The sequence below is a fragment of the Muntiacus reevesi genome, chromosome 1, assembly GCF_963930625.1.
Source record: "Muntiacus reevesi chromosome 1, mMunRee1.1, whole genome shotgun sequence".
Lineage (NCBI taxonomy): Eukaryota > Metazoa > Chordata > Mammalia > Artiodactyla > Cervidae > Muntiacus > Muntiacus reevesi.
The window spans coordinates 169,120,628-169,148,243 of NC_089249.1; the positions used below are offsets into that span (position 1 = coordinate 169,120,628).

The 27,616-nt window shown below is 43.3% G+C and overlaps 3 protein-coding genes across 6 annotated transcripts in view; all 3 read left to right on the forward strand.

Moving 5' to 3' along the window:
- The window catches only part of ZMYM6 (zinc finger MYM-type containing 6), a 44,105-nt gene extending 28,829 nt beyond the window's left edge, over nt 1-15,276 (forward strand). For all 4 annotated transcript variants that reach the window (XM_065916704.1, XM_065916711.1, XM_065916707.1 and 1 more), the window contains 3 exons: nt 102-142; nt 11,251-11,395; nt 13,356-15,276. In XM_065916704.1, the coding sequence (XP_065772776.1) occupies nt 102-142; nt 11,251-11,395; nt 13,356-15,187 (2,018 nt within the window). In that variant the 3' untranslated portion in view covers nt 15,188-15,276. The remainder of the gene's footprint in view (nt 1-101; nt 143-11,250; nt 11,396-13,355) is intronic.
- A 1,461-nt stretch (nt 15,277-16,737) lies between these two features.
- Nucleotides 16,738-20,064, forward strand: TMEM35B (transmembrane protein 35B). The gene is made up of 3 exons (XM_065930388.1): nt 16,738-16,918; nt 18,356-18,536; nt 19,488-20,064. Exons 1-3 carry the CDS (start codon nt 16,811-16,813, stop codon nt 19,583-19,585), a joined length of 387 nt encoding a protein of 128 aa, XP_065786460.1. The 5' UTR covers nt 16,738-16,810; the 3' UTR covers nt 19,586-20,064.
- Nucleotides 20,065-24,533: 4,469 nt separating this feature from the next.
- Nucleotides 24,534-25,892, forward strand: LOC136151853 (platelet-activating factor receptor-like). The gene has a single exon (XM_065913320.1). It carries the CDS (start codon nt 24,534-24,536, stop codon nt 25,890-25,892), a length of 1,359 nt encoding a protein of 452 aa, XP_065769392.1.
- Nucleotides 25,893-27,616: the final 1,724 nt, after the last annotated feature.

A 27,616-nucleotide genomic window follows, 5' to 3' on the forward strand; every position in this document is an offset into this window, starting at 1 on the left:
TAGACTCTAGACCACCTTAGAGAGAGAATAGTAACCTCTTGGTTTCAATGTTTACTTGTGTATATTCTAGGGATAATAATGTATGTTTTAATTTATAACAGGTGCAGTTATTACTAAAGAGGCAACAAAGATCATTGAAAATGTAAGTTTTATTAATTATCTTCCTGATTAATATTCCTTGGGTTTGGTTTCATTTTGAGATATAGCCTTCTAATGTATGTCTGAGTACATTTCTGTTTGCTACTTAGTTGTTTTAAAAAGTGGAGTGATATATTATGCACTAATTTTTGTTTTTGAATTTTAAAGTTAGATCAGTAATAAGAATGCATTTCTGATTTATTTTACTGTTTGTATTCTGGTTCCTTAGTTTCTTTAAATACTTGTTAATTCCATCTGGTTGCTTATTTTTCTCTTACTACTTTCAAGTATTTTTCTTTTAGGCTAGAAGGTTCTGAAAAAGTTCAGTGTATTGTTGTTTTATGCATCCTTGAATTATGTGAAGCTGAAAATAGTGCAAAGTAAAATAATATTTAAATTCTCTCTTAAAAAAATAAAATTCTCTCTTTATTGTGAAACTTCCTGAAATTAAAAAAAGAAATTTAAAGAAATGCATAATTTCAAATCTGGCAGTTTGAAAGAATTATAGACTATGTCATTGTCTTATGTCAGTGTCTCTTTAGCAAGAAAACAAAATTCCTATCATCCTTTATCAATATCACACAAAACCTAATGTGTCAGATATTGGGTTAATGTTTTCACTTTTGTGTTGCTCTCTTAACATTTGCTCTTGATACAATTAAAAATCTTTTAAAAAAAATATCATACAACAGTGTGATTCAGGTTCATTAAGTGATAGTGCTGTACTAAAAAGTGGATCCCAAATTCAATAAATTTGGAGAAGTTCGATGTGATAAAACTGTGAAGAAGGCCAGACCATTGCTATATCTCATGCTGTTAATTTAGGAGAGCGCACCCTGCAGGGTATTAGAGATAATGTTCAAAAAACCCCAAAGTGGTTTTAGAGCAGATACACCCTTTAGTTCACAAAAATTATCTTGTAACCAGGCAAGGGGGATGGAATAAATGGAAAAAATCCTGGCAGCACAGGTGAAAGATCAATGCTGCCATAATGTACCCCTGAGGCCAAGCGCTCATCTGTGCTAAGGCATGAAGTATTTTTGATTATTTGAAAGGAGGCGACACTGAGGCAAGAAGGTTTACTACAAGTCTGGCATTTCAAGTTTAAAGCCCACCAAAGTTTTAAGAATATAAAAATGAGCAGGCAAGCGATATCTGCTAGCACTGAATCTATCAAAACATTTCAGCTTGCAGTCAGTCAGTTCGGTCGCTCAGTCGTATCTGACTCTTTGTGACCCCGTGGACTGCAGCGCACCAGACCTCCCTGTCCATCACCAACTACTCTCGGAGTTTACTCAGACTCTTGTCCATTCAGTTGATGAGGCCGTCCAACCATCTCATCAGAAATCCTCAGTGGGGAAAAAAAGGGAAAAAACCCAAACCACGTTAGATTCATTAGCTTCATTCTTTAGCAAAAGTCTTCCAGGAAATCAGACCAGCCTTCACCATAGTGTGAAGAGTTTATCTTACTTAATTTGATATCTCTTAACTCTTCCATTGTTAAGGTTGTTGGAAGAGGATAATGATAACACTAGTTAATTATTTTTAGGCAGTATGCCACATTAGTTAATGAACTGTCATTAAGTTAATTTCATATTTATACATATATTATGTATTGTACTTTCAATTATATTTTAAAATTATGATTAATAAATCACTGTGTTATAGCATTAATAATTTTATTAACTTCTTAATTATATAATGAATTATTAATGTATTGTGTCTTAAATTAATAGGTATTATTATGAAATAAGTATTGTTATGTATTATGTTATGAATTATGAAAATATTCTATATTTGTTATAAGTTTATATTCTGTGATAATGCATCCTTTCTCGATATATATGGGGCAATTAGTCTTAAATTATGTTGGCTTTGAATTTTTCAGGAGCATATCTCTCATATTAAATGTGACTGCCCTATATATGTTTTCCCTTTATGGAGTACTTCTGTAATTCACCAGTCATTTAAACTGTGTTACAGAAGAGTTCTGATTAATATTTTCAGTGTGGTCTATAAAAAGTATAATAATAAATAATGTAATATTTTTATGATTTTAAAAAAAGGAAAACCAGACTGTTTAAGAATCTTTTTCTTTGTTTCTCTGGGACTTTGGTCTGGATTCCTTCAAGTTACTTACTTAAGTGGTCTTAAATTTGGGGGAAAGGTGAGGTACTGGAAAGTGCACAGACGAAAGCATACCGCAGATGTCAGCAAACTTCTGTACAGGTCTAGAGAGTAAATTAGCCTTCGCAGGCCGTGCAGGCTCTGTTGCAGCCCCTTCCTTCTGCCCCTGTATATCAGAAGTAGCCCCCGACCGAACGTAAATGTGTGAGTGGTTCTGTTCTGATGGAACTTTAAAACGCGAATGACGGGCCATGAACCAGACTTTGCCAACCCCGTGTTCTCCTGTATTCCCTGCATCCAGAGTTAACCGTTGATAGATTTGGCTTATTTGCTCAGTTTTTTTCTTTTCTTACCCTCCCTTTTAAAAAATGAATCACACCCTCAGTCCTTTTTCACGTCCCTAGATGCAGCTACTGTACGAATTTGGTGTGTGTCCTTTCAGACCGTTTTTAATCTTTTACATTCATATGTACACATCCATGGAAAATAATAGTATTTTTTAAAATACGCATCTGATTCTTGATAGATTTGGTACCTTTCTACTGCTTCTGTATAATATTGTATATTTTGTTGTTGTTCAGTTGCTAGGTTGTGGTCTTACTCTTTGCACCCCCGTGAACTGCAGCATGCCAGGCTCCTCTGTTCTGTTCTGTCGCCTGGAGTTTGCTCAAATTCAGGTCCATTGAATCGGTGGTACTATCTAACCTCTGCTGCCCCCTTCTTCTTTTGCCTTCAATCTTTCCTAGCATCAGGGTCTTTTCCAATGAGTTGGCTCTTCATGTCAGGTGGCGAAAATATTGGAGCTTCAGCTTCAGCAGAACTCCTTCCAGTGAATAGTCAGGGTTGATTTCCTTTAGGATTGACTGGCTTGATCTCCTATATTGCATATAGATACCACATTTTATTTATCTATTGCCCTGTTGATAAACATTATGTTGCTTCGCTATCAAAAATCTCTGCCACAGTGAACATTCTCGTATATGTCTTCCTGTGCATGTGTGCAGGCATTTGTCTAGGGTAGACATGGAAGAGTGGAATTTTGGGGACAAAGGGTATTTGCATTTTTAGTTTTCAAATTGCCCTATTGAGTGGGTGTTCCAGTTTTTATTTCCACTGGCAGTTTATGTTTGTACTCATTTCCCACAGCCTTACTATCATTTTATGTTGTCAGATTTAAACTTTTTTTTGCCAGTCTTCAGTAATATCTTATTATTTAATTTTATATGTCACTGATTACTATTTTATATGTCACTGAGTTTGCTTATATTTCTGTTTCTGAACATTTGAATTTTCTTATCTTGGAATTTCCTGTTTTTAGTTATTCCCCATTTTTGTGTTTGTTTTTTTCTTATGGATTTTTTTTTTCTATATTCTGGATTTGTCTTTCTTTTTACTCATCATTTTTATCAACACAAAAACATGCAGTAATATTTCCTACTTGAAAAAAAATCCTTCTTTAATACCATGGCCTTTCAGTTACTGTCCCATTTTTCTGCTTTTCATTTTGGGAAAAAATCCTCTAAGGGTGGCCTGTGCTTGCTGCATCATTTTTTTAATCTGTTTTCTTTTCTTCACTCACTCTAGTCAGGCTTTTGTTTGTACCACTCTGCTGAAATATTTCTTGTCAAGATCTCTATCAGTCTTTATTTTGCCAAATCTAGTGGTCAAATTTCAGTTCTCATTCTCTTCATGCTTTCAGTAACATTTGATACAGTTGATCTCTCCTTCCTTCCTTGAAATATCTTCAACTTCTAGGTCATCATACTTATCCCTTTTGCCAATCTACACATTTCTTTGCAGGGGACTCATCCAGTCCTCTGGTTTTAAACTACCTAGATGGTGGCTGATTACCAGACTTATTTCTCCTGCCTTGACCTCTGAGCTCTAGGTTCATGTATCCTTCCAACTGTCTGCATGACGTCTGCTCTTAGATGATGAACAGCCGTCTCAGGTAAAGCAGAGTCCTTTTATTTCCTCCACATTTCCCTCTGCAGTGTTCCTTACTTCTTACTGCTCCTGGTGCCAGATTCTTAGTCTGAGCCGCCATCGTCTTTCTTCTGTATTATTGCAGTGACCTCCTACTTGTCTTTCTCCTTCCATTCTTGCCATTTGCAGTTTTTTTCTCCACAGTGTTGCCAGGATGGTCATTTTAAAACACAAATCAGATTGTCACTCTGATGCTTTAAAAACCTTCAATGAAATTCTGAAAAAGAAGAATAAAGAAGGGGAAGAGCTAGTTCCCCAAATTATAACTACAAATTTTTAAAAAACCTTTAAAATTTTTATTAGCATATTGTTGATTTACAATGCTGTGGTAGTTTTAGATGTACAGTAAAGTGAATCATTTATACAACAGATTTTACAGAGCTACATAGTTGAAACAACAGTTGTTTCATAGTTGAAACAGCGAAGCCATGGATAGACAATTCGATAGAAAAGAAGTCCAAAAATAGACCTAAATATATATATATACACACACACACACACACGACTTTAGAAACAATAAAGGTGGCAGTTCACATCATTAGAAGAGATCTAGATTATTCAATGAACAGTGCTGTGACAACTGAGTAGACATATGGAAGAAAATACCATAGGACTTCTACCTCCTAAGTTAAACCAAAATGATGCCCAGATGGAGAAAAATTTGAAGTTTAAAAAGTAGTGAAAGTATTAGGAAAAAGTATAGGAAAGAGTTTTAATGCAGAAGTAGGGAAAGTCTCTCTAAATATGTTATAGAACCCTAAAGCCATAAAGATTTGTGAGGAAAATTCAACTACATTTCAAAGTCAAGACACATAGGAAAAATGAAGAAGTTGCAATTTATGTTGTAGAAGGCTGTTTTTTTTTTCCATATGTAAAGAGTTTCTGTGAGTCAGAGAGAAGACCCAATACCATTAGGAACATGGGTAAAAGTATGATCCATAATTTTACAGACTTGGAAATAAAAATAGTTCTTAAACATACACAAACATAATTCAGCTTCAAGATTAGAGAAGTACCATTTAGAACCATAGTTTTCTCAGATGGCAAAGATAAAAATGCCAAAGCAGTTGGTAAAACTGCTATAGAGGGCAACTTAGTAAAACCTGTTAAAATTTAAAATGTAAATACTCTTTTACCCAGGAACGCCAATTTTAAGAATTTACCCTTCAGATATATTTTGCACATTTATGAAATGATGTACAAGGATAACAATTGCAGTATTGTTTGAAGTAGGAAAAGCCTGTAAACGTCCTAGTTGTTTCATCAGTGGTCAGGGCTGTTGTGAGTTCATCCTGAGATATTGTACAAATTAGGAAAAAAAAAAAAAGAATGCCCTAAATAGAGAGTCTGAAATGCACCCTGTCCAATCCCACACTTAGTCACATGTCCTGGCAAGTGGAATCCCTTGCACGCATACACAGCTGCTCCATTTGGACTGTAGTTAAATATACCATATCCCGTGTGGTGGAATATCATGCAGTTAAAAAGAATGCGGTAGCTCTTTATGCACGGACACAAAGCAGTCTTATATATGTTTCGTGCCTGTACGTTTGTATAGAATACCTCTGGAAGGCAGCCAGTAAAGAGACAGCAGTGATTACCTTTGAGGAAAACTGAAAGACTGGGGGAGAATTTTAACAGGGAGAATTTTTTTTTTTTTATCTGCTATTTGAATCTTTGGATTTTGTCCCATGTTATACTGCCCATTCAAAATCATGCATAGAATTAAAAGATAAAGGAAAACTGGGAAAAGGATATGAATAGACAGTTCACAGAAGAGGAAATATAAATAATGCTTAAACATGAAAAATATCTAACCATACTACTATTATATAATTGCTCACTTATTGAGAAACAGCAAAAAATAATGTTTAAGAGTATTGAGAAGTAGGCTCCTATACATTGTAATATACAGATTTTCATATATTTTGACCCACCAAATAGCACTTATACGACCTTATTCTAGTCAGTGTGCCTGGCGGTCCTGCGGATCTGTCTCTTGTTTCAATAGGGTCTAGCTGGAATAGACCCAGAGATGCCTCTTCTTCCAGCCTCTGACCACCCTCCAACCTCTTTTCCAGTCCTAACCTTCAGAACCATCTTCTCAGCCATCCACTGTCTCCGGGACCAGCCAACATTGGTTTTATTGCCAGTCAACCAAGAGCCCCCAGATTAATCAGAATTATTCCACCAAGGTGGAGGCCAGCATGGAACACGTGGCAGCCCGCATCTGCAGGCCTCCTACACGTACTGCTCTCTGAACATCCATGTCCACCGTGACAGTGTGGCTCTGGAGACTGTGGGCCGCTTCTCCTGAGAGCTGGCCTCTTGAAGATACTAAATCGGTGCAGTGGCTGTACCCTCTTCCGGGTGTGCTGAACCTGTCCCAAGATGAGTGAGGTAAAACCCTGGACACCATGGACACCGCTCTGGTCGTGGAGAAGAACCTGAACCAAGCCCTTTTGGATCTTCATACCCTGGTTCTGCCTGTGCAGACCCCCATCTCTGTGACGTCCTGGAGAATCACTTCACAGATGAGGAGATGAAACTCAGCAAGAAGTTGGGCATCCACCGGACAGACTGGCTGCCGTTGGGCCAGCGAGTATCCCTTTGAGGGGTCAGCCTCAACTCAAGAAGGGCTAGGAGCCTCTGGCCCAGCTGCCTTTGAGGGGACCCTGTGCATCCCCCAGGTGTCAGGACTTCTGCCTGAGCATCTTCCTGCAGCCACTAGGCAGCTTTTTAATGACCCAGGAGCCCTCTCCCAAACCATGAACCAAATGGAGACAGTAAAGGCTTTGCAGGAAAAGAGAAAAGACCTTAGTCTGTAGATATACTAGCACATGCAGAATCAGTTAGTATGTAAGGATATTTATTTGTTTATAGTAGCAAAAGATTTGTAACATTTAGTGTTCAGCAGCAGGGACTCTTCAAATTACATATAGTGCAGTCAGTGTATAAAAGTGTTAACAGGCAGCTTTGTATAAAGTTACATGAAAATACCTCCAAGATTGTTAACTAAGTGGCAAAGCAGGTGCTGAACCTTGCTAATAATGTGCTACCATGTGTAAAGAGGGCTGAGTGCTGAAGAATCGATTCTTTCGAACTGTGGTGCTAAGAAGACTCTTGAGAGTCCCTTGGACAGCAAGTCAGTCCTAAAGGAAATCATCCCTGAATATTCATTGGAAGGACTGATGTTGAAGCTGAAACTCCAATACCTTGGCCACCTGATGTGAAGAGCCGACTCATTGGAAAAGACCCTGATGCTGGGAAAAATTGAGGGCAGGTGGAAAAGGTGGCAACAGAGGATGAGATGTTGGATGGCATCATCAACTCAATGGACATGAGTTTGAGCAAACTCCAGGAGATAGTAAAGGACAGGCAAGCCTGGCCTGCTGCAGTTCATGGCGTCACAAAGAGTTGGACATGACTGAGTAACTGAACAATGACGTCTGTGTAATCAGAAGCAACTTAATTATGCAGCCCATCTCTAGAAGGATGTATAAGAGACTGAGAACATTGTGTTCACGACTGAGTTTGGATACATGGCACACAGTTGTAGAAAACTTACTTTTCACGAGTATGCTTTATGAATTCTTACATCATTCAGAATTATTGCATCTGACATCTATTGTGGCTTTCCCTGGTGGCTCAGAGGGTAAGGCGCCTGCCTGCAATGCCAGAGACCCATGTTCGATCCCTGGGTCAGGAAGATCCCCTGAAGAAGGAAATGACAACCCACTCTAGTACTCTTGCCTGGAAAATCCCATGGACAGAGGAGCCTGGTAGGTTACAGTCCATGGGGTCGCAAAGAGTTGGACATGACTGAGCGACTTCACTTTCACTTTCTTTCAACATCTATTTAAAAAGTAAATTTAAATAACAGTCTCCCCTTTATCTGTGGGGAATATGTTGCAAAACCCTCAGTGGATGCCTGAAACTATGGATAGTACCAAACCCAATATATACACTAATTTTTTTCCTATACATACATATTTATGATAAAGTTTAATTTATAACTTAGGCACAGTAAGAGATTGACAACAGTAGCAATAACATAGAACAGTTATAACAGTATACTATAATGAAAGTTATACTAACGTGATCTCTGTCTCAAAATACCTTATTGTACTGTATCACCATTGTTGTGGTGATATGAGATGATTAAGTGAGGTGAAGTACGTAGGCATTGTGATGAAGTGTTAGACTTTTCCCTTTGCACTTGAAGGATGCAATTTAGGACTTTGGTGTATCTGAATTGCTGCTCTTGCGCTTTGGGGCGCCATTATCAAATACTATAAAAGTTATGCTGTGCAATGCTTAATCACATGTCTGAATCATGTCTGACTCTGACCCTGTGGACTGTACTCGCCACGCTCCTCTGTCCACAGGATTCTCTAGGCAAGACTGGAGTGGGTTGCCATGGCCTTCCCCAGAGGATCTTTCCGACCCAAGGATTGAATCTGCATCTCTTATGTCTCCTGCATTGCAGGCAGATTCTTTACCCACTGAGCTATCTGGGAACCTAAGTATAGCAACAGTTACTTGACCACAAGCACTGTGATATCATGGGAATCGTTTGACATCCTTGATGGCTGAAAGTGAAAAAAATAGTGGAAGTGTTAATTGCTTCAGTCATGTCTGACTATGCGATCCCATGGTAGCTTGCCAGGTTCCTCTGTCAATGGATTCTCCAGACAAGAATACTGGAGTGGGTAGCCACTTCCTTCTCCAGGAAATCTTCCCAACCCAGGGATCAAACCCAGGTCTCCTGCATTGCAGGCGGATTCTTTACTATCTGAACCACCAGAGCTACAAAATGGCTAATGGGCAGGATATGCCAGACAAAGGAATGGTTCACTTCCTCTCCAGGACAGAATGGGACAGCAGGAGATTTCATCGTGCTACCCAGAATGGTGCACAGTTCCATAACGTAAACTTGTGAATTGTTTATTTCTGGAGTTTTCAGAAATACTGTATTTTCAGACTGCAGTTGACCACCGGTAACTGAAACCACGGAGAGCAAAACTGCAGATGAGGAGGGACTACTGTACCATTTGGTGGTTTCCCATCACTCTTAAAATACAATCATAATTTTCTGGTGTTTGTCTTTAAATTAAGATCTTCCGGGCTAAGAACAGTGCCTGACTTGTAGTAAACATTCAGTAAATGTTTACTGAATGAAAGAACACGTTTTAAATACATGTTCTTTGCCCATTCTGTTGTTTATCCTTCAACTTTAAAGGTCACTGTTTGCAAAAGTTTAAAATTTCAAGGTAGTCAATTTTATCAGTCTTTTCTACTTAAGTCTTTCGTGTTTTATTTAAGAATACCTCCTCTGTTGTTGTTGTTCAGTCAGTTGTGTCTGACTCTGTGATCCCAAGGACTGCAGCACACTGGGCTCACCGTCCTTCACTATCTCCTGGAGTTTGCTCAGATCCATGTTCATTGAGTTGGTGATGCTATCTGACTGTCTCATCCTCTGTTGCTCTCTTCTACTTTTGCCTTCAGTCTTTCCCAATATCAGGGTCTTTTCCGGTGAGTCCGCTCTTATCAGATGGATGAAGTACTGGAGCTTTAGCTTCAGCATCAGTCCCTCCAATGAATGTTCAGGACTGCGCTTTAGGATTGACTGGTTTGAACTCCCTGCTGTCCAAGGGACTCTCAAGAGTCTTCTCCAGCACCACAATTCAAAAGCACCGATTCTTTGGTGCTCAGCCTTCTTTATGGTCCAACTCTCACATCTGTACATGACTACCGGAAAAACCATAGCTTTGACTATATAGACCTTTGTTGGCAAAGTGATATCTCTGCTTTTTAATACACTGTCTAGGTTTGCCCTAGCTTTGCTTTCAAGGAGTAAGTGTCTTTTAATTTCATGGCTGCAGTCACCATCTGCAGTGACTTTGGAGCTCATGAAAATAAAATCTGCCACTGTTTCTACTCTTTCCCCTTCTGTTTCCCATGAAGTGATGGAACCGGATGCCATGATCTTTAGTTTTTTGAATGTTGAATTTTTTGCCAGCTTTTTCACTTTGCTCTTTCACCCTTATCAAGAGGCTCTTTGGTTCCTCTTCACTTTCTACCATCTAGTGTCATCTGCATATTTGAGGTTGTTGATATTTCTCCAGGCAGTCTTGATTCCAGCTTGTGATTGATCCAGCTTGGCATTTGGCATGATGTACGCTGTGTGCATGCGTGCTAAGTCACTTTAGTCATGTCCAGCTCTTTTGGACCCTATGGACTATATCCCACCAGGCTCCTCTGTCCATGGGACTCTCCAGGCAAGGGTAATGGAGTGGGTTACCATGCCCTCCTCCAGGGGATCTTCCTGACCCAGGAATTGAAGCTGGATCTCTTATTTCTCCTGCATTGGCAGGTGGGTTCTTTACCACTAGTGCCACCTGGGAAGCCCTGTGTTCTCTGCTTTTAAGTTAAATCATCAGGGTAACAGCATTCAGCCTTCTCATGCTCCTTTCCCGATTTTGAACCAGGCACAGAAAAAAGGGAAAGGAGAAAGAAGGCAACAGAGAAACGGAGAGAGACACCGAATGCAGACTTCCAGGGAACAGCAAGGAGAGATGAGAAGGCCTTATTAGATGAACAGTAGTTTCTCTGATTTCTGATTATTTGGAAATTCTCCATTAATTTCAGTTTTATTTTTTTCGTGTTGAGGTCTTTAATCAGTATGAAGTATTTTTTTGCATATGGTCTGAAGTTTGATCCAATTTTTCTGAATAGCCAGTTGTCCTAATCTGCAGATTGTTTTCATTTTACTTACTGTAGGCAGAGTATTTTTAAAAATCAATAAATGGTACTGATACTGATTGAAGAATTAGTAGTTAGTATATATTTTCCAAAGCAATTTTATTGTACCACTCTTTCAGAGAATTATATTTCTTTTTATATATATCACCTTTCGATCGATAGCAATTATAGTCAGTGAGAAGATACTAAAAAAAAAAAAATCTCTCTTTGGTTTCTGAATTTGTTTTTAACTAGGGAAGTACGCAGACAGATGCCATGAAACTTCTGTCTTCCCAGTCTTCAAAACTTTTAAAGAACAAAGCATTATTGTGCAAACCTGTCACACAGACCAAGGCTACCTCTTGCAAACCACATACACAACACAAGGAATGTCAGACAGGTATGTGTTGTGCTTTCCATGTGTAGTAAGTTTGTTCTCTGTTTTATGTGCTTGTTTTGATTTTTGCAGAAAGAAAAGTCATTGATAGTTTCTTAAATGTGAAAACATTAATTCTTGGATCACCTACTTTGAACATTTAATTTATTCCTTCGGTATTTATTGTCATTAACACTAATAACTGCTAAATTGAATGCATATGTACTCAAAGCGTTATGTGGACAGTATCTTTTTTGTTTTTTTTTTTTTGGACAGTATCTTCTGAATAAGCATCTTCTGTATATGCACATTGCTCTTCAGATGTACTGACAGTCTATTATAATTACTAAATACAAATTTAGTTAAAATTTAGTTAAAACTTAGTTAAAAGCATTAGTGGTTTAACCTTGGTTCTTTTTTAAACACTGTGAATTAATTTACTAGAAGTATAACTGTATGTCTGAGGTATTGGTGATCAGGAAAATTATTTGAAAATGTTGTACACTCTTGCCCCAATCCATGTTAACTGCTTTTAATCCCACTACCCTTATATTTTCAGGTACCTTGATAGCCTATTCTGCCTGAAACTTTTTTTTAAAACTTTTTATTTTATATTGGCGTATATAGCCAATTAACAATATTGTGATAATTTCAGATGGACAGCAAAGGGACTCAGCCGTAAATATACTGCCCAAAGCTTTTTTTGTTATTTCTTTTTAATGATAATTTTACTTCACAGAATATACTATATTTAAAAGCTTACTCTGTCAACAGCTAACCATGAGATTTTATGTAGGATGCCTTTCTTTTGGTAGGAGTCAAGGAGAATTCTGTTTTCCTTTCTCAGTAAATCTGATTTGTTTTATATTCCTGTTAAAATGATACACTCTTTGTTTACCTGAATTTATATTAAATACACATCCACATATGGAAGGTAGTAAGGGATCTGTGTTCAGCTACATATGTGGGTATGTGTGTGCTTATTACATTTTTTGAATTTCTAGATTAAGTATTAGGATGTTTTCTATATACTGTTGTAAACTACTTTTTTACTTGACATTGCATGAAAACATTTCATATCAACATAAATTTAAATATATATTGAGATTCTTAATGGATGCATAGATTCCAATTTATATAACATACAGATATATATATATATATATATATATATAAAGTATATCCATCCTCCTAAGGTTGAACATTTAGATTGCTGCTGGTTTTTTATAAACAGTATCGAGTTAAGGGTGTATAAACAGATCTTTCTTCACTTGTATAATTGTGTCCTTAGGATAAATCCTAAGTAGTGGGATTACTGATTCAAAAGCTATCATAGATTTTTAAGGCTTAGATTTTGATGTGTTATTGCAGAATTACCCTCCTGAAAAGTTATATCAATTTATGCTCCAGCCAGTAATGTTTGAGAGCATCCATTTCTTGCACTTTCATTGACACTGGGTATGAAACCCCTTTCCCCTCAACTTTAATTTTGAAAAACTCAAAATTTGGAAAGATTGAAAATACAGCACAATGAACACCCTTGGATGAATATATGAATATACACAATGAATATACCCTTCATCTAGATTCACTAAATATTAACTTTTTTCAACATTTTTTTCTCCTCTTACTCCCATCCCCACATCTTTTAAAAAGTAAAATAGTTTATTTTTAACTTGGTATATTCTGTAGACATCAGCCCTAATTCCACTAATGTATTGAATACATTGCATTGCTAGGACATGTACCACTGCCTACAGCTTTATTAATGCTACTGTGAGTGACCAAGCTTTGAACAATTAGAAATTCAGCTAAAAGCTGAATTAAAAATGGCATCATGGAAGTATTATGGTTTGTGTTTAAACCTTAATTAGTATATGCTCTTGGCAAATATAAATAGTAACAAAATATAAATTTTAAATGCTTGGGGGATAAATATAAATTGCTTATTCTTGAAAATAACTGATTCAAATATTTCATTCAGATTTATCTATGCCTAATGAGAAAAATGATGTGGAACTTGATTCTCCACCTGCAAAGAAAAAAAGAATAGGTTTTTTCCAAACTTATGATGCGGAATATTTAAAAGTTGGTTTTATTATCTGTCCGGGATCAAAAGAAAGTTCACCAAGGCCACAGTGTGTCATCTGTGGAGAAATTTTATCCAGTGAAAACATGAAGCCAGCAAATCTTTCTCATCATTTGAAGACAAAGCATTCGGAATTAGAAAACAAACCAGTAGATTTTTTTGAAGAAAAATCTCTTGAAATGGAATGTCAAAACAGTGCTTTAAAAAAGTGTTTACTAGTTGAAAAGTCACTTGTGAAAGCTTCTTATTTAATTGCTTTCCAAATTGCTGCCAGCAAAAAGCCATTTTCCATTGCTGAAGAATTAATTAAACCATATTTAGTAGAAATGTGTTCAGAAGTTTTGGGTTCCAGTGCTGGAGACAAGATGAAAACCATTCCTCTTTCTAATAATACAATTGGACACAGGATTGATGAACTGTCTGCAGACATTGAAGATCAGCTGATTCAAAAAGTCAGAGAGTCAAAGTGGTTTGCCCTTCAGATAGATGAATCATCAGAAATCTCAAATACCACACTTCTTTTGTGCTATATTCGTTTCATTGATTATGGTTGTAGTGATATGAAAGAAGAATTATTATGTTGCATTGAAATACCTTCCCAAATGACGGGTTTTGAAATATTTGAACTAATAAATAAATATATTGATAGTAAATCTCTGAATTGGAAGCATTGTGTTGGTGTCTGTACAGATGGGGCTGCAAGCATGACTGGTAGGTGTTCTGGTTTAAGGGCAAAAATTCAAGAAGTTGCCACGAATACAGTGGCATTTACACATTGTTTTATTCACCGTGAACATTTAGCAGCAGAAAAGTTGTCTCCATGCTTACATGAAATTCTTTTGCAGTCAGCACAAATTTTAAGCTTTATAAAGAGCAATGGGTTGAATTCACGAATGTTGACAATTTTGTGTGAAGAGATGGGGTCTGAGCACGTGAATTTACCACTTCATGCTGAAGTACGTTGGATATCAAGAGGAAGAATTTTAACAAGATTATTTGAATTACGACATGAAATTGAAATATTTTTAAATCAGAAGCATTCAGATTTGGCCAAGTATTTTTTTGATGAGGAATGGGTTGCAAAGGTGGCCTATTTATCAGATATTTTTTCACTTATAAATGGATTAAATTTAAGTCTCCAAGGAACGATGACTACTCTCTTCAATTTGTATAATAAAATCGATATGCTTAAGAAAAAGTTAAAAATGTGGTTGAAGCGCACACAGGAGAATGATTATGACATGTTCCCTTCATTTTCTGAATTCTCAAGCTCATCAGGCTTAAATATGAGCGGTATGGCAAGCATTATATTAGAGCATCTGGAAGGACTTTCTCAAATGCTCAATGACTGTTATCCACCAGAAGACGACTTGCGTTCAGGAAATTTGTGGATAATTAATCCTTTTACAAATCACCAAAATAGTAATCTCACGGACTTTGAAGAAGAAAAATTAGCACAATTATCATCAGATTTAAGGTTACAATCAGTATTTAAATCAATGTCTGTAACTCAGTTTTGGATAAACGCAAAGGCAAGTTACCCAGAACTCCATGAAAAGGCAATGAAATTCTTACTACCTTTTTCAACTATTTATTTATGTGATGCTACCTTTTCAGCTTTGACTGAGTCAAAACAAAGAAATCTGTTGGTTTCTGGCCCTGCACTACGACTTGCTGTCACATCTTTAATTCCGAGGATAGAAAAGTTGGTAAAGGAGAAAGAATAGTAATCTGCATATTCCTTATTATCAAAGTCTATAATTTTGTGTTAAATTTTGTATGAGATGAGTATCCAAAAATATAATTTCCTAATGTGGATATGTGTTCTTGGTGATTAAATATGTGCTTTAATAATTTTTCTCTTTTTGTTGAGGAATTTAATAATTATGCATTTATACATAATTATATATAATTTTAATAGTCCAAGGTAGAGAGTTTAGCTATTTTATTGATGGATCAGCCATTTGGATTAGTGACAAAGGTAATGAAAGGGCCAGTTTTTTTTTTTGGTTGGTGTTTTTTTAAACTTTTTATTTTTCGTTGGGGTATAGCCAATTAACAATGTTGTCAGTAGTTTCAGGTGGACAGCAAAGGGACTCAGTGAAAGACCCAGTTTATAATGTAATAGTTAACACACCTGGATGTTCAAACTGCTTGGCCTTTAGAAACACATGGGACATTTCGGTTTCAGCCAGCCGGCTACCTACCCAGCAGGTTGTGGGTAGATAGAAAACCAGATCCAAGCAGCTTGGCTAACAGGAAATGGAAGCAGCAGGAGAATTTGAGACCCCTGTTAGGGGCCTCTCTGACTCTCTACACCTGGTTTAGCAAATCTTTCTCATAAGAGGCCAGGTAGTGAATATTTTAGGTTTTGCAGGCAGTAAGGTGGGAACTACTCAGATCTCTTGTTGCATCACAAAAGCAGCGGTAGACAGTACACAAAGTGTGGTTCAATAAAACTACTTATTTATGAACACTGTAATATGAATTTCATATATTTTCAAGTGTCATGAAAGCTACCTTAAAATTTTTTTTAAATCATTAAAAAATGTAAACAAGCATTGTTAGCTGGGGGAGAGGGAGTTAAAAAAAAAAAAGTGGTTTCTGAATTTGTCATAGTTTTCTCATCCAGGTTTAGATAGATTTCGGTAAAAGAAAATGGGCCAGGAGTGGATTGTAGGCTTTTGTTCAGTGAAAACGTCTCTACCCACCGCTGCACATAGCTGAATTTTCAAACACCTTTCACATTATAATTTCACCGAGAGATATTAGAGGGAAAATATATTTCAGGCAAAGATAAGGAACAGCTTATTTTATAACCAGTAGCAATTGATTTATTCCTAATAATTTCACAAATAATTTACAAATAATTCTTCGTGCCAGGCGTTGTGCTGTATCTCCGCATTTCAGATGGGGACACCACTGAGGCCCGCTGAGGTTAGGTGACAGCTCCGATCGCCAAGCTAGCGTGGCAGGGGCAGGAGCGACCCCCTCTCCCCCCGACCCACCAACGGCTTTTGACCCAAATGGAGCTCTTTTGCAAGCCACGTCCAGATACCCATGTTTGAGTCTTCGGCTCTGTCCATATTGGCTGGGAAACTTTCCCTGAATTCAGAAGGGACCGTCTAGTGTCAGCTAAGAGCACGCGGGCGTCAGCGTCCCCAGCTGTGAGATGGGGACGCCCTTCCCCAGCGCCGGCTCTTCTCGCAGCGGGTGTGGGGCGGAGGCAGGGAGGCAGCCCCGCCGGGAGGCGAGGCCGCCCGGGGAGGGAGGCAACGCCCGGGCGGCGCGGGGCGGGTTTTCGGCGGCGCCTACCCCGGGGCGGGCGCGGCCCGCGTGCTTGCGCGGCCATGGCGCTCCCGCTCACCGCTCTGCGCGTGCTGCTGGGCAGCTTCTTCGCGCTCACCGGGGCGGCCAAGCTCTCGGAGCAGATCTCGGCTCCGGTGTCGGAGCAGATGGTGAGCGGCGCGGCGTGGGCGGAGGGCGTTCGGGCGGGGGATCGATCGCGCGGCAGCGGGGGCTGCAACCCCGGACGTTACCCCGGTGTCCGGCCGGCCCCCGCCCCGCCTGCCCGCGCCCCGCGGACCCGCCTGCCTTCTGGCTAGACGGCGCTAGCGCTGGGGGAGACCGCCTGCCCCGCGGCGTACACCTGGGCGCCGGCCTGGGGAGTTCCTCCGAGTTCTCTGCCATCCCCTTCCCGTCGGCTATCCCCTTCCAGGCAGATCTCGAGCCGGAAGAGAAATGCTCGGGGACCCTTTGCGGGAGGGAGAAGGACCGAGCTCCCTCGCTGCCCTCCTTGGTTTGCTTGAGTTCTCGGAACGCTCAGGAGGCAGAGGTTTAACTAATCCCCGCTTGGCCGGGTAGGAAACTTGCCCTGAAGGTGGAGTATATCTGCTAAAAGTTACACAGCTGGTCAGTCAGGAAGCAGGGCCCAAACTTTAGACCCTCCCGACTAACAGGGAAGCCTGGCGTGCTGCCGTCCGTGGGGCCGCAGAGACCCGGACGCGACTGAGCGGATGAACTGAACTGAACTGAGAACCCGAAGTCCTTCCCAGAGCCTGAGAGGGAGGCCCAGAAGTCACCTTTCGGCTCCCAGTCTAGTTCCACACTCTCGGGAATGCTGAAATGTCTTGCCCACCGATCCACCCCTAGCCCCTTAAACCAGTCAGACTTCTAGACAAAGTACACCCCACCTCCCCGCCGCTGCCCCCATTTGGCCTGACTTAGGGTGAATTGTTTGGGGAAACATCTAAACAGCCGGACGGCTTCGAGTTTCTTCCTTAGACCCCTGAGTAGGGGAGGTAGGACTGAGGTTGGGGAGCAGGAAAGAGTAGCCACTCTAAGGGCCCAGGTGAGACATGGCCCAGGACAGAGTGAGACTCGGTTGTCATTCACTCTGAACCCCTCACCTCCTCTTCTCTCTGCTGCAATGAGATCCGGGTCCCAGCAGATGATATTCAGTAGAGTCTGTTTAACGAACAAAAAAAAATCTCTCCTTCCATCTCCTCCCTCATCTCCAAATATTCCCTGCGTAGTAGCCTGAAGAGAAACCAGGCCAGGCAGAAGGAAAGAGAAGTCATCAAGTTACGAAGCCTTGGTACTAGATGAAAAGACCCGAGCCTCGCTTCCTCTTCCTGGAACCTGGGGCTGGGTTGTAATCTTGTGAGAAAGTTCAGCCCTCTTTGGAGCATAAAGTCTGTTTTCTGATGCCAAAGCTCAGCCCCTCAGGGAGGCCCTCTCCTTTCCAGGCTGGCTGATGTCAGCCCTGGCCTTGGCCTAGAGTAGCGGCCCTTTGCTGGGGGAGTTAAGGGTGCTGGCACAGAATGCCCCTGCGGAGCATCTGGGCAGTGGATCCTTGGTGACTGTGGCTGACAGGCATTCCCTGCCACCCCTAGAAAGCCCTGTTCGTGCAGTTCGCTGAGGTGTTTCCACTGAAGGTGTTCGGCTACCAGCCAGATCCCATGAGCTACCAAGTGGCTGTGGGCTGGCTGGAACTGCTGGCGGGGCTGCTCCTGGTCCTGGGCCCACCGATCCTGCAAGAGATGAGTAACTTGCTTTTGACGCTGCTCATGATGGGTAAGGGGGGTGGGGCACAACCGGGCTGGTGAATTGGGGATTTCTGGGGGAGGGTGATGGAAAAAATATGACTGTTCTCTTTACTGTTGCCACCCTTTTTTCTCTGGAACCAGAAGCACTTTCTGCTCAATTGCTGTTTCCATGGTCTTCAGACTAGGATAGGTGCTTTTAAAACTTATAACAATTGTCAGCAGTTCTATTGACTGCATGGTATTTCTGTCATAAGGATATATTGGAACCTAAAAGCCCCTACCCCTTTCTCTTCACCCCCTACTCTGAGATGAGGGGATGAAGTAGCAGCTGCCACTGGACTCATGTGTCTGGCAGGTGGGAACAGCAAGAAAACTGGGCCCCCTGAACAGAAGGGCGGATGATTCCTGGAGGGCCCCCTTTTAGTGGCTCTCCCCACAGGAGCTGCCAATGTACAAGGACAGCTGCTGCTTCAAAGGCTGGACATGTTCAGGCTCTTCTGTATCCCTGGCTTTGTGTCACTCTTGCTGCTGGTGTTCCTGCCCTTCTTCCAGGCTTTCTTTCCATCTCCGCAGCTTGCCCCATTTTCAGCTCTTCCCCACCACATCCGCCACCAGTCCCTGGGCCTTCCCTTCCCTTTACTGGGGTTGAGAAAGGAGAAGGATCAGGGACCATCTGATCCTTCAGAAAATGCCCACCTACTCACTCCCTGCCCTGTTTGGTTGGATTGTTCCTGTTTTCTTTCCTGCCATCTGAGAAGGGCTGTGTTAGTTTAAGAAACTTCTGATTTCTGGTTCTGCTTTTTCTGGGGGATCAGAGGGTTGAGAGCAGCTAGTTGAGGGTGTGTGGTGGGGGGGGGGGATGGGCAGTGTTCAAGAGAGGGCTTAGGCTGGAGTGGGTCAGCCTTGGCTTGAGGGCTCTGATCTCCTGGATCTCCCAGGCATTCCCAGGGAGCCTCAGGAACCTCATTTTCCATTCTAGGGGCTATCTTCACTTTGGTGTCTCTAAAAGAGTCACTGAACACCTGCATCCCAGCCATCGTCTGCCTGGGGCTCCTGCTGCTGCTGGATATCTGTTAGCTCTAAGTCCTAACCAGAAAAGATGTCCAGACCCACTAGGAAGAAGTCTCCAAGTCCATTCACGGAATCCTGGGAGTAGAGTGTCTCTTGCCCCTTCAGGTCATGTCACTGTCAAAGCAGAACATGATGGAACATAGAATATCACCTTGTTGCCCATAGAGACTGGGATGGCCAGTGTTGAAGTAGATATCTGGTCTACCTGGCCCTGCTTTCTCTCACACATTTTACTGCTCTTTTTTGAAGAGTTCATGTTACACACCCTTAGCATTCCTCATGTCATGTGAAAGTAAATTTAAATCACCCAAACTTTTAATGCTCCCAAATAACTATTGATACTTTCAATTCCTTTGTATAACTGTACCCCCCCCCCAGCTTTTTGCTGTGTCTTTATTCAGATATATTTTTAATGAAAATGAGACTGTATGTACTACTTTATTTTACTTGCTTTCTAAACCTAATACACTGTAACTAATACCATCGCATGTCTATTTTACCTCATTGATGTTAATGGTTGCATAGTATTCCATTGTAAGGGTGCAGTGTGACGTATTTATAAAAGCCCCCACTAGGAACATTTGGATTGTTCCCAATTTTTTAGCTATTGTAAACCTCACAGTAAATCACCTCTACATACTTATTTTCTTTCCTTTGAAGTGAGGGTGCTGATTCAAAAGGCATGCATGTTTTTAAGATTTTATTATAAGCTTAGAATTTACACACTGAGTATGGCCGAATATTAAGAATACCTGCTTTTGCCTGCTGAGCCACATGAGATAATCCCTCCCATTCCTTTTTATCTCATGCACTTTGGAGTCACAAAGCTAACAAAAATGGGCACTGAGTCGTCATTTTACAGGATCTGAAACCGCCAGGGCACTCAGGGCAGTGCTCCCCGGACATCTGTGTAGAGGCAGGGGACAGCCAACTCCAAAAGGTGCTGCATGTTAAAGCAGTGCCGGAAACCTGGGATGAATCCCAAAGCCCTAGGGAGTCAGAAGTGTGTGTGTGTGTGTGTGTGTGTGTGTGTGTGTGTGTGTGTGTGTGTGTGTGTGTGTGTGTGTGTGTGTGTGTCAGAAGTGTGTGTGTGTGTGTGTGTGTGTGTGTGTGTGTGTGTGTGTCAGAAGTGTGTGTGTGTGTGTGTGTGTGTGTGTGTGTGTGTGTGTGTGTGTACCTGGGATGAATCCCAAAGCCCTAGGGAGTCAGAAGTGTGTGTGTGTGTGTGTGTGTGTGTGTGTGTGTGTGTGTGTGTACCTGGGATGAATCCCAAAGCCCTAGGGAGTCAGAAGTGTGTGTGTGTGTGTGTGTGTGTGTGTGTGTGTACCTGGGATGAATCCCAAAGCCCTAGGGAGTCAGAAGTGTGTGTGTGTGTGTGTGTGTGTGTGTGTGTGTGTGTGTGTGTACCTGGGATGAATCCCAAAGCCCTAGGGAGTCAGAAGTGTGTGTGTGTGTGTGTGTGTGTGTGTGTACCTGGGATGAATCCCAAAGCCCTAGGGAGTCAGAAGTGTGTGTGTGTGTGTGTGTGTGTGTGTGTACCTGGGATGAATCCCAAAGCCCTAGGGAGTCAGAAGTGTGTGTGTGTGTGTGTGTGTGTGTGTGTGTGTGTGTGTGTGTGTGTGTACCTGGGATGAATCCCAAAGCCCTAGGGAGTCAGAAGTGTGTGTGTGTGTGTGTGTGTGTACCTGGGATGAATCCCAAAGCCCTAGGGAGTCAGAAGTGTGTGTGTGTGTGTGTGTGTGTGTACCTGGGATGAATCCCAAAGCCCTAGGGAGTCAGAAGTGTGTGTGTGTGTGTGTGTGTGTGTGTGTACCTGGGATGAATCCCAAAGCCCTAGGGAGTCAGAACTGTGTGTGTGTGTGTGTGTGTGTGTGAGAGAGAGTTCTCAAGGACCAGTGACTGTGTTAGGATGCCTACTGTCATATCACCAACCATCTTCACCTAGGTAGGGAAATGATGTGCTTCCTATCAAGGGAAATAGTGAAGAATAGTGAAGAAAAAAGTGAAAAGAAATAGTGAAGAAAAAAAATCATTTATATATACAAATACCCTAGCCACCAGCCTACAAATTGCTTTTGGGGGTAGGGACCGTGGCTTTTGGGAGCCCACAGAAGTAAAAGAAATCTGTGTATATCACTCCATTTCATCTTCACTATAGAATGGTAATTTCTGCTCTGACACTGACAAGTTGGGAACCTCAGGCCAACTGGCACTCTTAGGTCTGGTGTCTGAAAACACAGTGATGCAATCTATCTATAGTAGGTGTGTGTGTATATATATATATTACATATGCTGGTGCTGCTCAGTGGTGTTTGACTCTTTGTGACCCCAAGGACTGTAGCCTGCCAGGCTCCTCTGTCCATGGAATTCTCCAGGTAAGAATACTGGAGTGGGTTGCCATTTCCTTCTCTGGCGGATCTTCCCAACTTGGGGATCAAACTTGTGCCTCCTACATTGCAGGTAGTTTCTTCAGCTGCTGAGCCATCTGGGAAACCCACTACATATACAGAGTGTCAAAACAATAAGGAAACTTTTTCTGTCATGCCAGGTCCAGAGATAACCTAGCTTCAGTTTCAGTGTTGCATATTTTGGCTGCTTTACCATGACACCAGACTGATATTCTTTCAACTTTGTCCTCTGCTGCTTTCAATTTATTGACTACTGACCTCAGGGTTACAAAATAGTTGCAGCAGCTCCAGACAACACATTTGCATATAATATACCAAGATGAAAAGAGAGAGGAAAGCTCTTTTAGAAGACCCCTAGGTTTCCCCCTCATATCCCACTCTGCAGAATTATGTCACATTTCCATTCTTAGACCAATCACTGGCATGGGGAATAGAATTCTCATGATGGACTTAGACTAGTTAAGATTTACCCACACTGGTCAAGTGGTCAGCAAAGAGAAGGGAGAGAGTAGGTAGTGCTTCTTACCACTTATTTGCAAAATATGGATAATAATGGCAAATATTTTCATAGAGTTGCTGTGAAGACTTAGTGAGTTAAAGTGCTTACAACAGTGCCTGCACATAATAAGTGCTCAGTAAATGCTGTTATTAAATAGCGGGTTCTACAGATGGGAAAATGGATTCAGAAAGCTTAAGTGCCCACGTGTCAGTGCTGAGACTAGAATTAAGGCTTGATTGACTCCAGAACCCACACTTCCCACCGCACCAGCTGCCAAAGTCAGAAGTGGGCAGGCGTGGCACCCCTGCTCCTCAACTTGAAGGTAAATGGGATGATCGGTCTAACGTAATTAAATCTGTATTGCTTCCCAGAATTGCCCCTCTGCATGGATATTTTGAAGCCCTTGAAAGTAGAGCCTGGACACCCTAGGAGCCCGGCCTCTTCCCATCTCCACCCCTTCCAGGATTCCACAGCCAGCCTGTCTCCACCCGGGACTTTAAGTAAAATCTCTCACAGCTGGCATTAGGTTGAAGGTTCCTGTTTACCAAGGCCTGGCCTGTATACTGATTAGAAGCTACAGGGCCCTGCAAGCTTGACTCTAGGGCCCAACCAGCAGCTGCAGGAAAGGCGGGGTGCTGGAGAAGTAGGCTGGCCAGCTGGTATGGAGGAGTAGTTAGGATTGACAGCAGCAGGAGTATCTTCAGCTTTAGCGGTGCTGCCTCAGTCGGAGGAGAAGCCCGGCCTTAGTAAATGGCACCTCCCTCCCCAAACCACAGCCTAAGCATCGGCCAGGTCAGCCGAAGAACATTCAGCAGCAAGGCCTTCCTTATACATTTCCATCTTCCTCCCTGTGCCCCCATGCCTTGCAATGATACTGCTTTCCCTTGGGGCTCTGGCTGCACCCCACAAACCCCACTCATAGCTGCCACAGGTGGACCCCTGCCCCTCCAGCTGTTGCTCCCATTCTTCATGTCCTGTCTAGGATTAGTTGGTTGATGGGAGGGTCTAGGATGTGTGGGTGGGAGTGGATTCTGCTCTGTCTCAGCTCCTTAGACCCCCGGCCGCAGAGAGAGCTGCAGCAGCCAGAGCAACAAGAGGTAGGAGTGATTTGGTGGGATGGCAGGGAGAGGTTCAGGGTGGGGAAGTGGAGGGCCAGAGACTTGGTGGACAGAGCCTAGAGGGAGGGCGAGAAAGGAATAGACTCTTTCAGGATCCCAGAAAGGATGAGCCTGAGAAGTTCAAAGGCAGGAGTACAAATTTTGGTATCGGAGGAACCAAGTTTTGGGATACCCTAGGAGTGTGACTGTGTGCCAAAAATAGGAACAGGACATGGGCTTGTGCGCTTATCCCCCCTTGGGGAGAGGGGCAGTATGCCCAGATGTCTTTGTGCTGTTTGACTGAGGTGTCTGTCTCTAACACTGTGTGTGTGCCTGTGTGGGTGTACACATTTATCTGTGTGCTGCCTAGAGGGGAAGGGAGCTAATGGTTATGAAGTATCTCCCCAGTGTCAGCCAGGGCTCAAGAGTTTTACTTATGTTTTCTCATAATCCTCCGAACAACCCTGTGAGGTGGTAGGTATTTTAATCTCCATTTTACAGCAGAGAAGACAGGCTCTGTGAAGCTGAGTAATTTGCCCAAGGTCACATGGCAGATAAATGTGTGTATCTAGAATCTGCCTGATTCCTGGGCCTGTGCTCCATTTGCTTTGCTGTCCAAAGTTCCAAATCAGACCCTGGCCTTCTTTGTGGTCAAAAGACGAGGAGGAGGGAAACAAGCTGGAAGGCCTGAGATGTGAAACCTTTTCAGCCCTGCCCAAGGTGCTCCAGGCAAGCCCCAAAGAGGACATTCACCAAGGTAGGTCCAAGGTCACTGTGCATGGGCCTGTCTCCTGGGTCACTGCATCCTATGGCCGCAGCTCCATCCATGCCTCTCCCCTCCTGACCTGGGTGGCACCGGAGCTGGAGGATTGGGTTTTTTCGGGGAAGGAGTCTGTATTCCACCCTGGTTTCTCTGTGACTTCCTGTTGGCTCAGCCTGGCTGGGGCTTAATGCACATGCCTGTGTCCCACAAAGTGGAACCCTACTCCACCTATAAGGGGCCACTTCCACCTTCCCAGTCACCAAGGTGGGAAATTTCCAAGCTATCTGGGATTCCTGACCCGTCCTCATTTCCCACATCTTTCACCAAGCTCATTCTACTAACTCTGGAGTCCCCTCCACTCCACCTCCTGCGGGGGCTAATTCCTCAGCCCCTCACAGCGGCTTCCCGGCTTCTAGAATCCTCCCACCCTGGATTTTGGAAGAGAGGACGGGGGTCCGGCGAGGAAAGGCGGGATGCAGGGCTTCTTGTGCGGCTGGCCTCCACAGTGACATCTCTTCCTCTTGCTAGTCCACGGTCCGAGATGAACAGGAGCGCGGGGGACCTGGGTGTTGGCGGCTGCAGCCCCTGGGACGACCCTGCTCGCTTCATTGTGGTGCCCGCGGCCTATGCCTTGGCGCTGGGCCTGGGGCTGCCGGCCAACGTGGCGGCCCTGGCGGTGTTCGTCCGCAGCGGCAGGCGCCTGGGCCAGGCCCTGCGTCTCTACCTGCTCAACCTGGCCCTGGCCGACGTGCTCTTCACGCTCACGCTGCCGCTGTGGCTCACCTACTACCTGGGCCCGGCCCACTGGCCCTTCCCGGAGGCCGCCTGCCGCGCGGCCGGGGCCGCCTACTATGTGTCCACCTATGCGGCCGTGGCCTTCGCGGCGCTCATCAGCGTGTGCCGCTGCGGCTCAGTGCACCGGCCCGGGCCCAAGGCGGCCGCCCGCCCGGCCCTGCGCCGCCGCGGCCCCGCCCGCGCCGCGTGCGCCGCCGCCTGGCTGGCAGGCCTGGCCTGCGCCGCACCCTCGCTGGCCGCCCCGCACGCGCTGCGCCCCGGGCCGGGCGGCGCCTCTCGCTGCCTGGAGCGCGGCTGGGCGCGCGCCGGCCTGGCCTACGCCACCGTGGCCTTCTTCACCGCCGCCTTCCTGCTGGTGCTCGCGGCCTACGTGAGCCTGGCGCGGGCGCTCGCCTCGCCCTCGGGCCCGGGCCCGGCCCCAGCCGGTCCGCACCGGCGCGCGGCCAGGACCATGGTCCTGGGGCTCCTGCTGGTCTTCGCCCTCTGCCTGGCGCCCTACCATCTGCTGCTGGCGCCCTGGGTAACGGGGCAGGAGGTCGCCGCGAGCCGCGAAGGCGGCGGGTGCCGGGCCACCTCCACGCTTGACGTCCTGCACACCCTCAGCCTGGCGTTGCTGAGTCTCAACAGCTGCCTGGACCCGCTCATCTACTGCTTCTCGGTGCGCCGCTTCCGCCAGGACTGCTGGGCGCTGAGCTGCCGTCTGGGGGCGGGGGCACCTGGGGCGCACTCGGCCTCCTTGGCCTCCTCCTAGAAGGGTTCCTGGCCCGTTGCCTGCTTCACGCCTGCCACCCTCCCAGCCGAGTCCTGGGTGGTGGAAGCTCTTTGCAAGGACGTGGATTCCAATCCTGACACAGCCGCATACTAACTGCCTATAACTGTAGACCTCCAGGCTCTGCCCAAAGGGGAAAAAAACGATCTTTGTAGCCCGAAAGTTCCGTAGACTTTACCAGTGTTTGGATACGCATAGTAGGCCACTGCTTTGCAAATCTCTTGGGATAAACCCCAAAGTCCTTAAAAGGTCCTCCGAGGCCTGACTGGCTCCCGCATCACTCTCAGCATCCTCTCATCCACATATTCCCTCTTCTCTACCATGTCTGGCCGTCTCCGTGGGTTGAGTCACCGTTATCAGTCCCTGGAACAGACCAGTTTCCTGCCCTCCGAGGCCTTTGGAACTGACTCCCAGGAATGAAGTCCCTCAGTCTCCTTCACTAAGCTAATTCCTTTTCATTCTCACTTCCTCAAAGGTGGAAGCTTTCTTGATCAGCACCACATACACCATACCCTAGACTGGATTAGATATGATTGCTCCCTTATAGGTCTTTCCATAATTGCAATCAAGCAATTAACTGGGTAGTTCTTTCCTTTTTTTTTCCCCTTAATTTTTCTCCCTGTAGTTCTTTCTCTCTTTTCAGAATGTGTTTATGTTGATCCATAAGAAAGTGCCATTTTTATAGACCCAGAAAGGTTGAATAGTGACAGTTTTATTTTTATCCAATTCAATTTAATGAATTCCATGTTTGCCTTATTTACTGCTTGCTACTGTTCTTTGCACATGGTAACACTTCAGTATGTCAGATGAATGCATGAAACGTGAATATCATTAGCTTAAAATGCCCAAGGACTCATTCAGACACTCCAGTCTCAGATTTTCTTCAAGTGTTTCTGGGATTCTCTTAAGCTTGTATTACCCAGATGCGTTCCTGACTGAGTACTGATGATTGCTTCCTTCTGCTGTTGCTGGTTATCTGCAACTCAGCCATCTGCAACTGTGCCAAGACTCCAGGGCCAAGATTTGGTGATAACCAAGCTGAAGATCCATCCTCCTGTTACCTGGGAGAGGGATTGGCCAGACTTGCTGCCTTCAGCTTCAGCTGAACAGAGACTCTGTCACTGGGTGCAAATTCCTGCCAATGGTTCTGGTCTCTGGTTCTTTTTCCTTGTGCCTTGATGACTTAGCAGTTGGCTTCAAGTGGGAAAGGGAACCTCTCCCTCTCTTCAACCATGTTATTGGGGGCTCCATAGCAAGGCTGCTTGGGTCTCAAAGAGTTTAGTTTAATGAGTGAGGGCAGCATATTCACGTTGCCAAGTCAGCTGGGTCAGGACGAGTTCACCAATCAGCCACCATGTCTTACTGACTTTAGGTTCTATTACTGAATTTGCCTTCTAATAGTAAATTTGAGAAATTTCTTCTTTTGTTTTTGATAAATTACCTTTCATTGGTCCTTTATTCCTTATTTAAATGTTTTCTTTTGCATTTTAAAAGTAATACACGTTCATAAAAATAAATTCAAAGTAGTACAGAAAAATGCAAAATAGAAAATAAAGGTCCCTCAGTGGTAACCACAGTTCACAGTTTCTTGTAGTGTATATCTTTCCAGAGGTTTTCTATTTCAGTACAAATATATGTATAGTCAATTTCCTCCAAAAAAATCCAGAAATGGGATAGTACTACCAGGCTTTTCTATGCTTTCCTCA

What these genes read in the sequence shown, in the direction of transcription:
- TMEM35B (XM_065930388.1), top strand. Translation starts at nt 16,811, where the DNA reads ATGGCGCTCCCGCTCACCGCTCTGCGCGTGCTGCTGGGCAGCTTCTTC. An exon ending in CTCCGGTGTCGGAGCAGATG is followed by an intron (nt 16,919 to 18,355) that starts GTGAGCGGCGCG and finishes TGCCACCCCTAG; the next exon opens with AAAGCCCTGTTCGTGCAGTT. An exon ending in TTTGACGCTGCTCATGATGG is followed by an intron (nt 18,537 to 19,487) that starts GTAAGGGGGGTG and finishes TTTCCATTCTAG; the next exon opens with GGGCTATCTTCACTTTGGTG.
- LOC136151853 (XM_065913320.1), top strand. Translation starts at nt 24,534, where the DNA reads ATGCACATGCCTGTGTCCCACAAAGTGGAACCCTACTCCACCTATAAG.